Below are 12,294 nucleotides of genomic sequence, written 5' to 3' on the forward strand. Positions count from 1 at the left end.
AGCCATATTTCTAAATACCAGTTGCTGGAAACCCCAGGAGGGGGGCAGAGCTCTGTGCTCAAATCCTGCATGCTAGTTTTCCACAGGCATCTGGTTGGTTAGATGGGCCATTGGCCCGATCCAGCAGGCTCTTCTTATGTTCTTAACAATTAGAAGAGTGCAATATTGAATTCCACCCTTTAGTCTAAAAAACTCATGTCAAGCAAAGGTACATAGACCTATTATAGTATATGCATAATTGTTCTGAATATAGGGTATTTGATTCATAGGGGTTTTTTTTAATTCTCATAAATGTCTACCTCCTCACACTCAGCCAAGCAACGGAGGTTATCAGACAGAAAACATCAACAGAAATTCTGCTCTTAACACATTGCATATTTTATTTGCTATTCTTTCTGTAACTGGGGTTTGTTTTTTGGCAACATGGGAGAAACTGGTGAAAACCATAAATAGTGATTTAATCTAACTGAGCAATTTTAGCATCACATTAACTTTAATCCCTAGTTAATGCACAAAGAATGAAAATATGCTAACACATGACAAGGCATAGTAATATGATATATGCAAACATCTCAGGTGAAATGAGGCATGAGGTATGTCAAATTTTTCATTCAACAAGTCCTTCTGCTACAGTTATCCACAAAACAGTTTTATTGCTTGAACTATTCTGCTGAATGCATGACCATTTGAGAAGTTTGATTTATAAACAGCATAAAATGAAATTTCATTTATTCTCCTAAGAAACCAAAGTGACTGTTAGCTCTCAGACTGAATCCTTCTAGACAAAGCCTTCTTCCATTTTGTTTTTATTAAAAGTATTTTTATCCTGCCTTTCTATCGAAATATACTTAGGATGGTTAAAAAAAGTATTTAAAATCAAAGAATCTCATACCATATTTACAGAAATGACCAAATAAAAATGGAAAAAAGCAGAAAATATACCTAAGAGAATAAACAGCAGCATGCAACTAATCATACAAAAAGTAGTAGATGGTAAGTAACTATAACGTACTATATTTCCAAAGAAAAGGGTGTTTGCTCTCTGCTGGAGGGAAACTGGCAGGTCCCTGGGGAGATAACAGTTCTAAAGACTGGGGACAATCACCAATTATGATGATCTGAGTACTGGGCAGCTTGCTTTAGGAGTATATGTGTGATGGGATGAAGAGCTGCTTGTGCGTAAACTGCAAGTCCCTCAGAGTTTGATCAAGCTCTCAAACCTCTGCCTGTGACGGAGCCCTTCCAGCATGGCTGCGTCAATCGCTAGCAGAATCCGAAAGTGGTTGCTTTCGGAATCGTTTCCAACATAAAAGCTCCTTAACGGAAACACGTCTTCTGGACTCTCGGCGTGACAGTTTCCGGCGAGGAATGGGTGTCCCTATAGGAGGTCCTGAGACCTCCCCGCTGTTTTCGCTGGAAGCGTCTCTGAGCCATTCCTCCGACTCCCCTTCCCTTGAAGTTCCTGCTCTCCCCCTACTGGTTCCCTCCTCCGCTGCTGCGTCTCTCTCCACCTCAGAGAGCCCTTGCACCTCCTGTCCTTCCGATGGCAGTTCCCTGACAATATGGTCCTTCAAATATCAACCCACATCTAAAGGCTACCCTTGCCCATGTCCGGGAGATAAGAGCTCATTCTGGCAAAGACCAGATAAGGCTGGTAACATGTTTCTAGAGTATATTACTTCAGACTGCAGATAGTAATTCACATGGTTGAAAGACCCGCCATATCTCTGCCCAAACAGAACCAGGTAATGGACAGAAAGGTTTTATCCCTGGCATGCTAGTTTTTATGCAAGGGAGTGTTCTCATACAAAGGAAGATAACAGTTGTGTAAGTCCCAATATGCATCCTGAAGTTGTGTAGGCCAGACACAGTTTTGCAACCTAATCTGCACTTTTGTGAGAAGTAGGCTTAAATTACTCTAATACAGATGTTCACCAGTCCTTGGCTATGAGTTTTTGCTAGCTCATAAAATTCTGAACTCAAACTGCAAGCTGCATTCTGATTTTAAATGCACCATGTCTTTGAACTGTGCTCCATTTGATTGTCCTTCTATGATAGTTATGAGATTCTGTGAACATCAGCTGAAATAAGTGAGCAATATCAATCATGGGCAGGCAATTCCCAGTAAGCCTGCAATACTTTGTCCTTTTCGCCTTGGAACATCTACGTTAAAACAGCCTAGGACAGCAATGATTACTCTCTGTGTTTTAAGTGTTTGCTGCCAGCATCAATCCTCTTAGAAGAAATCACTTGGTTAACAAACCCTTGTTACAGCTTGGGGTTTGTCTGGAATGAGACAAACCATGAGCCAAGGTTCAGATGATACACTAAGCCAAATCATGGCTTGGTTTAATAATGAAAAGGACAAGGGAAGAGCAAAGAAGCTGTTAGCATAGTGTGACTTAGCATGATATGTAAAGTAGGCCTGTGTGTAATTCTTTACTCAGGAGTATTTTCATTATTATGATTTTTTTTAAAAAAAGTTCATAGCAAAAGTTCTTAAAGTGCTTTGAAAATTCATTGTTGTTTGATTCAAGAGGAAATATTAAAACCTCATTATGAAACTTGCTACCCAACCATATCCAACCACTGAAATATCTTTGCTGCCTATTATCCTTCAGCATTCATAATAATAACCTGGTTTTGCCATTTTAAATTGTTTATGTATCTGCATGTGGACAAGCCAATAAGTAGTCAGTTAATAAATAATGAGCACAATATTGTTCAATATAAATGAGACAACCTAATTAAGAGCAAATGAGGTTGAAGCCACTTTATCCCTCACCTGTGAAGGGGCCTTTTTAATCGGTTGCCTTTTTCCTGTCCTTTGTGTTCTTGTGCAGTTTTTAGGGCTTGATGTTAGAATTCCTATCTATAGTACCTCAGGTATGTTACTGGATATGTAGGTAGCCCCCATGTAGCCATTTTGTAGTATGATCTGTTATGGTAGATGATGGGGTTCTGGTAAAAAAACCAAAGGAAATCATGCAAGTCTGGGCTCACCTCTGATCTGCAGCTCTGGATCAAATCTATTTTTCCAGAGATATTTTACTTATTATTCACAGATACCAAAGAGCAGAAATGTCTATAAAGAGTTTTGGCATTGGTCTTTTAATTGACAACCTCCCTGCAGGCATCTTGAAAATTAATAAACAGTCATAATGAAACTGCACATTAAGGCAATGATCTTTGAACTACAGTACTATGCAGGAAGAATCCAAAGGACTCCCCTGGGTAAGAAGCATAGCATGAGCAGGAGGAGGTTTGGCAAAAGGAAAAACAGGGTTAGGCAGAACTTTGAATATTGTAGTTTTGCTTGTCTGATGTTAATGTTGGTGTTTGTTTCATTTGAATTTACTGTTGTGGTGCTTCTGGGACGGGGTCGGCAAAAGATGAAAATGAATAAATGAGAATAGACTGCAGCTTACAATTATATTGTGAGAAAATGCATTTGGACATTGTGATTTATTTTGTTTAACTTGAATGCTGTCTTAACTTGCATTTTGTTTAATTTGTGTTAAGGTCCTCCCTTTATTTTCCAAGTACTCCAAAGCTGACGTTCTCCTACATGTTTTTGATTCAGTGCTCTATGTACTGTTAATTCCTTTCCCATGTAAAGCATATTATACAGACACGGTAGATTAATTTTTACAGCCCAAACACACTTTTCACTTTCCACATTCAAAGATTGATTTTGAAGGGGCTGTGAATCACAGTTTATTAGACATAGTCTTTTTACTGTATTATTATCCTGGTATAATAAAGTCAAGTGGTGGTCCCTAAATAAGACAAACATATCTGCTGGGCAAACTTTTAAAAATCTGTAAAATACAATATTATATATGATTCTACACACACATATATGTACTATGTATAACTAACTGTGTTACTGTATATAATTATATTTTCAAATGACTTTTGTTGGGATCCTGTTGGGAGCAGTGAGGGTGGATGGTGCTGCATACCTGGCCTCCCAGCTACTTACTGGGAGAGAGAGGGGTGAAGAGGTGGGGAGATCTGCATTGTGAGATGCATTGGTGGAGACAATGTGGTGCTCCTGCTCATGGGCTCTCACAGTGCCAACTTCCCTACATACTACATGCTATTCTATAACAATTTTAAGGAAATCAATAATGATGCATATCCTGTCACTTTTGGCATTTTTTATGAAATGCAATTCTAGTATTTGTTATCTAACACAGGCGCCTTATTAGAATGATTCCTTGGAGAAGTAAATATGGAACATTTGACAGGTAAAATTTCATGTGGATTTTTCTAGTTCCTGGCCATGTCCTCAGACACCCATGTATATTTTAAAATTCATAAAGTAGCTGGCTTAGTTCAAACTTCTTGGTTTAAAGTAGCCATATTTTAAATTCATATTTAGTATCAACAGTTATCCCAATATTCCAAATCCAAGAAAGCTTCATGAGATAACATTGCTTTTAAGTAGCAGACAATTGCACAGGGGGAGTTCTTCGGTTTTGTCATGAAGAAGCTTGAAAAAGAAAATAACCCTGAAATCAAAATCATCAGCATTCTGGAACAAAGTTCTTTTGTACAGAAAAATACTCATGGGTCAAAGAAAAACACAGCTATTAAAGTTTGTGAATAATTTGATTCAATTCTGCTAAATATTTTTGTATACTTCCATAATCCCAAAATTTGGTCTCCGCCATGAAATTCTCTTGCTCTTGAGTGATACCAGGGGTCATCAACCTTTTTCAGCCATGGGCTGGTCCATTGTCCCTCAGACCATGTGGTGGGCCGGACTATATTTTGAAAAAAAATATGAACGAATTCCTATGCCCCACAAATAACCCAGAGATGCATTTTAAATAAAAGGACACATTCTACTCATGTAAAAACACACTGATTCCCGGACCATCCGTGGGCTGGATTGAGAAGGCAATTTGGCCACATTCGGCCCCCGGGCCTTAGGTTGCCTACCCCAATATAGACTTTAGTGCAGTAACTCCCCCCCCCCCCCACCAAAGCTACTTAAAAAACCAAACAAACTGATGCACTATTCATCACTTGCAATTTCTCATTCACTATCTAGTAGTAGGTATAGTGTAGAAAGCATTCAGATGCAATAAAACAAACAAACCAAAACAAAGCTATGTGTTAGCAACAATCTGAAGTGTAAGACAAATGCTACCAAAGAAAGATGGAACCCTTGCTGTCTTCCAGGGAAAAGAAATGTTTCACATTTATAGTGCAAAAAACAATGGTTAAGAGTGATGCTCAGACCCCCAGGAGCAAAGTTTTGTAGGAAGAGGGAAGAATGCTAAAATATCACCCATGCTAATTATAAATGGCAGTTATAATCAGCTAATTGGAAATACAGCAAAATATACAATGCAATCTAGTACCTCACACATATGAACATTTGTATTCAGTAAATTACAAGTTGAAGCTAAAAGCAATTTTAAGTACCTGCAAAGTACAGTTCATCATCCGTACAATGTAATCGAACTGCTGATGATCCAGTATAGCTCGATTTTGCTGAACATGTAGGCTTAGTTCCTGTGTCAAACATTGCCGTGCTGCTTTTCCTTTTAGGGCTCTCAGTGCAGCAGGCAGAGTCTATTTAGAGAAAAATGTATTCCAATTGCACAAAACATTAGTTTAATTGAGTTCTTTACTAATACTTGGGTTATTTGTAAATAAAGTAAACCAAATCAACAAAGTCTCTAAACAATCAACATTTAAGCTAGTGATAGGTTTAAACTCTCCCAGATTTTCATATACAGTAGAACCTTGGTTCTCGAATGGCTTAGTTGATGAACAAATCGGCTCCCGGACACCAAAACCTGGAAGTAAGTGTTCCAGTTTTTGAATATTTTTCGGAAGCCGAACGTCTGATGCAGCTTCTGCTTGAGTCAGTGGCGTAGCGTGGGTTGTCAGCACCCGGGGCAAGGCAAGTAATTTGCGCCCCCTAACCCGTGGATTTGCGCCCCCTAACCCTAACCCGCAGATGTTGCGCCCGGTGCGGCCGGCCCCCCCTGCACCCCCCACGCTACGCCACTGGCTTGAGTGAAGGAAGCTCCTGCAGCCAATCGGAAGCCGCATCTTGGTTTTCGAATGTTTTGGAAGTCGAACGGACTTTCAAAATGGACGGAATGGATTATGTTCTAGAACCAAGGTACCACTGTATTCCTATTTCCTAAACGAACAACATTTTCATGCTAAATTATAAAACTGAATGAAATGTGGGGGCTTAGAGAAGGAACTTCTTGGTTGTGGTCTCAAAAGTTAAGGAGTATGCAACATACTGAGACATGGCAGTGCTCGGTTTTGTAGGTTTTAATGAATGTGTGAAAAGCGCTGCTCTTTCCACAGACTTAAAAGATGTTGTATAAGTGGTCATATGACTGAGGGTGGAATTCAACATTGTGCTAGGGAGATCGTTCTTCATCAGAAGCATTTCTGCTTGCCCAGTGGAATGATTTCCCATCTCTTTCTCTTATGCACTCTTTCTAGAGTTTCTCCTGACCCTCTAGAGTAGATTTGGGTGTTTATGCAGGGGGAAGGCAAGTGAAAATAGTGCCAGTAGGAGCCCTTGTGCTGGCTTCCACTAGTAGAGTGGGTTAATTGATCCAGCCCTTAGTTCTTTAGGACACTGATTTATTTGTATTAATAAAATAAGGGCAATATCCAAAGATGCCTGCCTGCTTCCACAACATAAATCTATTTGCCCAACAGTATTTCCTGTTTCTCTTCTCCCTGTTCCAGCCCTTCATACCTTCAAAGTCTGTCTCCAGCTTTGAAGTAAGGGAACCAACCAACCTGAAGTTGGAGACAGACTTTGAGGGTATGAAGGGCTGGAACACGGAGACGAGAAACAGGAAATACTGTTTGGACCTGACTGTTCACTGGGTGGAAAAGGAGAAAAATTACGTGGGTGGAGTAGTGACCTCTCTATGTATAAGGTAAAGAAAAACAGGGAAGATTTGCGGGGGGGGGGGGGGTCCATGTACAGAAATGTAACAGAGAAGGGGCAAACAAGAGGGTGAGGTAAGATTCCAATTTTAATTTAGAGTAAAAAGGAATCCACATATTCACATGCACTGCCTCCACCCTAACTGGTACCTCAGTACTTTCAGTCTGATACTTGATGAAGAGGACAATGAATAAATGAAAAAGGACTACAATCTGGCAGGAGTAGTAAAGAGGTCAATCACTTAACATGTATGAGTTTAACTTGGAAGTACTCCTCAAATAGTTTAGCAGAATTTTTTATTACCTTTTCAGTCTCCAAAATTTTATTTTCAAATATAAAAGAGATGCAGTTTCTAACAACTTCCAGCCTTTGTGCACTGTTGAAAACCGTACTTGACTTTTCTACTATGGAAACTAACAAAGAAAGAAGTAGAAACATATGTGAAACAATTTCTTGTAAAAACCATCACTAAAGAGCTATTGCATTAGAAACATTCCTAGAATAACTCCTAGGGTATCTTTGTTTTATTTTGCTACATTTGTCCTCATTAAATGCGCAGGAGAACACAACCCTATTAATGCACAGTCATGTCTATCATATTGATACGTGGGCAGACTTGACTGACATTTCCCCCCCAAAGAGGAAAACTGTGCAAGCATGTCAGAATTTAAAATCCATATGAATTTGGCAGAGAATATTCAGGAGCAAGAACAAGCAGAAATCTGGCATTTTGATGATCAATTTCCCCTGCAAAACCCTTGTGAATTACGGGTTATACTCCTTTACGGAAGTAAGATACCTGGGATTCCAGCAGTGGAGAATTAAAAGGGAGTTGGGGGCCAAGCCAGGGCAAATAAGGAGAAATGCCATTGGCTTTTTGAAAACAATGGCACCCTGGGGATTCCCCTAGCAGAGAAAACTGTGTCTTACTGTTAGAAATCCAGCATGACACATGGCCCCAAATGAATAGCTCAGGGCCCATGCCAAAGTAGGCACCCTTATTTCAACCACCGTATTACCCAAATTGTCAAGAAGGCAGTCCTCAACTGCTGAAAACAGTCCAATATGTAATAATGACTCAAGTTAGTTAATGCACTGATGATGGTAAGGCCAAATAGAAAAGATGGCTGGCTAACTGGTATAGCTATTATGGCAGTGGGGAATGCATTAGCAATGCAGAACCCTGCACACACGATAGGCTATGTAGCAAATACTTCCGTGCTTTAATAGAATAACTGTCATCTCTTGTACGTTGGGTGGGAGGATCTAAGCACCTCAGAGGAGGGTAGTACACAGATCTATTCAACAAACTAATATGAACACAGAAATATTTATTTTGATACCACAGAGTACACTTATCTATTTTCTTAAAACTGCTACTTCCCATCACATCAAAATATATTCCACAACCATAAGAACTCATAGATACCTAAAGATAGGACTACTGTTAATGACAACTTTATTCTTATCATTAAACAAGTCAGTGGTTTATTTCAATGGCTAAAGTGTTACTCCCTTCTTAACTGTGAAACCCACATCACTGTGAATCAATGTGGGAAAACGTATGAAAATATCCACATTTATCCTGTCAGGAGAAATTCCTACAGCAGAATTAAACATAGGGTGGCTTCTCTTACCAACAGGTGGGCCAGCAGGAACAACACACTTCCTTTCCACACGAGAAGCAGGTGGTGCACTTTGGTTCTTAACCAAACTTTCCTGGATTAGATCCTGAACATGATTCTCATTAATCTTGGGGAATGGAAGTACATGAACTCGCAGGTGAGATCCTTCCGTAGGTCGTGGAACTTTCTGGAATGCCATGTGAGGATTTGGATTCTCCTGAATTAAAATAAATACTACTTGAATTAAGGTATTCAGTACTTTCTATCAATATTTTATAACAATACAGAGTATCATGTTGGTATCTAAACCAATAAAAGACTTATTTGACATATTATTTCACTTAGCAAAAGGGTGGAAGTGATTGTGTAACCCTAAGAGGAGTATCAAGCCTTCACTAGTAAAAACTTAAGCACTTTTGATTTAAGCATGTGCATAACACATAAAATAAATGAAAGTGCTCCATTTGAATGTGCTTCACTTTGGATTGAGCCCAAAGTATTCTTTTGTGTTTCAAAAACACCAAGTTTGTAGCTTATTGAAAAGTAATAAAACTTTATGCACTGTCTTTGTGTAGAATTTTAAAATGACTAATGCTCCATCACAAATTCATGTAACTGTAATTTTTCAATGTTCATTTTTATAAGATCAACCTTTAAAAACAAAAAACAAAGTTGTAAGACAAGGCTAAGCTTGTATAATTCTGAAACTGAATAGATGTGCAATCCAATCCTCTTCTATACAGCACATGCAATTTTCCAAAATGATTAATACTAGTTCACAAAGCAAAAATTATACAATGTACACTGTGTTTTTATGCTGCAGTATATGAACTGTGGGTAGTCCTATAGTCTTTATGCTATAGCAAAACATTTCTGTTCTCACTCCCTACAACTTTTATGTGGTTCACAACAATAACATAAATTCACACAAACTATTTTTATAACAGTGTTGATTTAAAATTTTAGTGCTAAAATACAATCACAATACATTGAACCCAGAACATCACATTAGCTGGGCATACAATAACACTTAACTGTTCTTTCAGACAGTGTTTATTTAAATTATAAGCCTCATTTCAAGCTTATTTACACAGAAAAGCTCTCACAGGGGATTTTAACCTCACCTCCTTTTTCACTTTTCCATGTGTGCTTGCAACAAATCTTTGACACACACTATCTCTACAATATTGTTTATACAGCCACTCATCTCACTTGTCCTTTTCCATCATTTGATTTTGGCCTTAATTTAACACACTGCTTCTGTTTTAATTTTGTTTACATGAGTAATCTCATCATAAGTGATTCTGTAAAGAAGTCATTCAGTCGCACACTAAAGCAACACTTTCCCCAAAACAGCACAATAATTAAACTCATAGGAACATGCAATGGCCATTCTGAGGCTATGCCCAAACATCTTCTCCCTCTCTCAGATTTTAATCACAAATGGCACAATTCTAGCTATCAGCAATTCAGTGGTGTGGTAGAAAAGATGGTGTTAATGAAGGTTTATTCCCATTTTCCATTGTTGGGAACCCAGAGCTTAACAAAAATAATGATGAGCCTTTGTCTCATCCACAGACACACACCTCAGCTGGAAAGTCTCCAAAAACATAAATGTAACAATAATGATATCCTACAGATCACAATACATCTGCTCCGTTGACACACAGAACAACAATAGCTGTCATACTTTCAGTATTGAAGTAGTTCTAGGGTTGCTCAAAAATGGCATTGGCTCTGGTTAGTAAAGTCAAGCAGAAACTATTGTTCCAAGCAAGAAAGTAGAAGCCACAGACACACAAGTAAGGGGACTAGTTTTCATCTTACTTTATCTATATACCATTTCTGGGCATGGTTTCGGTTGTTGCATATCTGACACAACTTAAAAGTAAGTGGCATATTTCAACTAATATTAAGAAAAGATACCTTGAGTTAGATTCAGTGTAAATAGGTCTCCAAATGCAACAATCATTGCAGTTAAATTATACAACCAAGTACCGTATTTTTCGCTCTACAGGATGCGCTTTTTCCCCTCCAAAAATGAAGGGGAAATGTGTGTGCCTCCTATGGAGTGAATGCAGGCTCCCTGGCTTCAGCGATAGCAACACGAAGCCTCCGAAGCCTCCAAAGTCTTTGAGGCTGGCGGTGGCGGAAAGCAGTGCTTCCCCCCACCGCCAGCCCCAGAGGCTCGGGGGGCAGCAGGAAAGCGCGCGACGCCTTTGCGCTGCTCCCGGACCTGGTGTGGAGCCTGGCGGTGGGGGGAAAGCAGCGCTTCCCTCCACCGCCAGCCCCACAAGCTTGGTCGAAAAGCCCGCAGAAGCCGCACGCTCTTTAAAGGGTGCGCGGCTGCTGTGGGCTTTTGCAGGAGATGGGGGAATCCCCCCACCTTCTGCAAAAGCACGCAAAAGCCGCACGCTCTTTAAAGGCTGCGGGCTCCTGCGGGCTTTTCTACGAGGTGGGAGGTCTGGGAGAAGTGCACAGGCTGCGTGCAGACTGTCCGCTGCTCCCAGAGCTGGGGGGGGTGTCATATTTTTTCCTTGATTTGCCCCCCTGAAAACTAGGTGCGCCCTATGGTCAGGTGCGCCCTATAGAGCGAAAAATACGGTAACTATATGTATAGCTTCAACATACATTCAAGGCTAATTCTATTTAAATTTCCACTGCTTCAATGATTCCTATTTAAATTTCTACAGCTACAATAATTTGAAGTGAAACATTATTCAGTGGCATTATAGTATGTGAATGCTTTGTACTTACATTTTTGAACAGCTGGTCTGCAAGTTCTCTGACATGCTTTAACATTTTTGATGAATTGCTTTCCTCAGATTTAATTCTCTCTACTTCAAATGCTACCAACTTAAAGGGGAAAAAAGGTTTTAGTTGAAAAAAATTAACTATTTTCTGGAGAGTAAAGTAACTCTTTTCTGGATCTAAAATAAAGTTTCGTATAATGAAGACTTTGAGAAACAGTCCTGCTGACAAGGACCCCAAACCAGAAGCTGCAACTGGCAGAAGACTGGCTCAGCCCCACTAGTCTATACAGGCTTGGTCAGTCTGAGTCGTTTGGACATTCATGAACCAGACTTTAAGCTTGACCTGACACTCATCAATCCAAGAAAGGACTCGTATGCTACATTATATGGTACTTTTTATTGTTGTCCACTGAAACACCTTCTGCATGCACCCGCATTTCCCAGGATTCATATATGCTGGTTTATTGCCCAATCATGAATTTGAAACCAACACTCCTCTAATGAAAAGACAAGTCTGTCCCATCATACTGCAAACATCATGCAACATCTCTAACTTCACTTTTGCGGAAACAGACTCCAGAAGTAGGATATTATATTTGATGAACCATTTCTAATCTGGTAGTACAGTTCTTTAAAATAATATTGACAACTATCAATTTATATAGCACATTTAATATGCTAAGCAATATTATTATTATTATTCACTAAATTTCTATACTGCCTTTCATCCGAGGATCACAGGGCAGTTTAGAATATAAAAACACAAAATTACATAACACAGTAACAAAAAAATATGTATGAAAATTATATATTATTGAAATATATGAAAATATATGAAAATCCCCCCCCCCCTTCAGTTAAAAGGCCATAAATTGTTTAGTTAGCCGAAGGCCTAGGGGGAGAGGAATGTTGTTGCTTTGCACTTTAATATATGAACCTTCCTGGGGAAAGTATTCCACAAGCAGGGAGT

The 12,294-nt window shown here is 39.3% G+C and overlaps 1 protein-coding gene across 3 annotated transcripts in view; it reads right to left on the minus strand.

Annotated features, from left to right (window-relative positions):
• Positions 1-12,294, minus strand: part of SBF2 (SET binding factor 2) — a 228,968-nt gene that overhangs the window by 69,599 nt on the left and 147,075 nt on the right. For all 3 annotated transcript variants that reach the window (XM_083456131.1, XM_083456132.1, XM_083456133.1), the window contains 4 exons: positions 11,329-11,427; positions 8,584-8,788; positions 7,250-7,359; positions 5,440-5,589 (listed from right to left, as the gene is read on the minus strand). In XM_083456131.1, the coding sequence (XP_083312257.1) occupies positions 5,440-5,589; positions 7,250-7,359; positions 8,584-8,788; positions 11,329-11,427 (564 nt within the window). The remainder of the gene's footprint in view (positions 1-5,439; positions 5,590-7,249; positions 7,360-8,583; positions 8,789-11,328; positions 11,428-12,294) is intronic.

This window comes from Podarcis tiliguerta (assembly GCF_965153285.1).
Source record: "Podarcis tiliguerta genome assembly, chromosome: 1".
In the NCBI taxonomy this organism is placed as follows: Eukaryota; Metazoa; Chordata; class Lepidosauria; order Squamata; family Lacertidae; genus Podarcis; species Podarcis tiliguerta.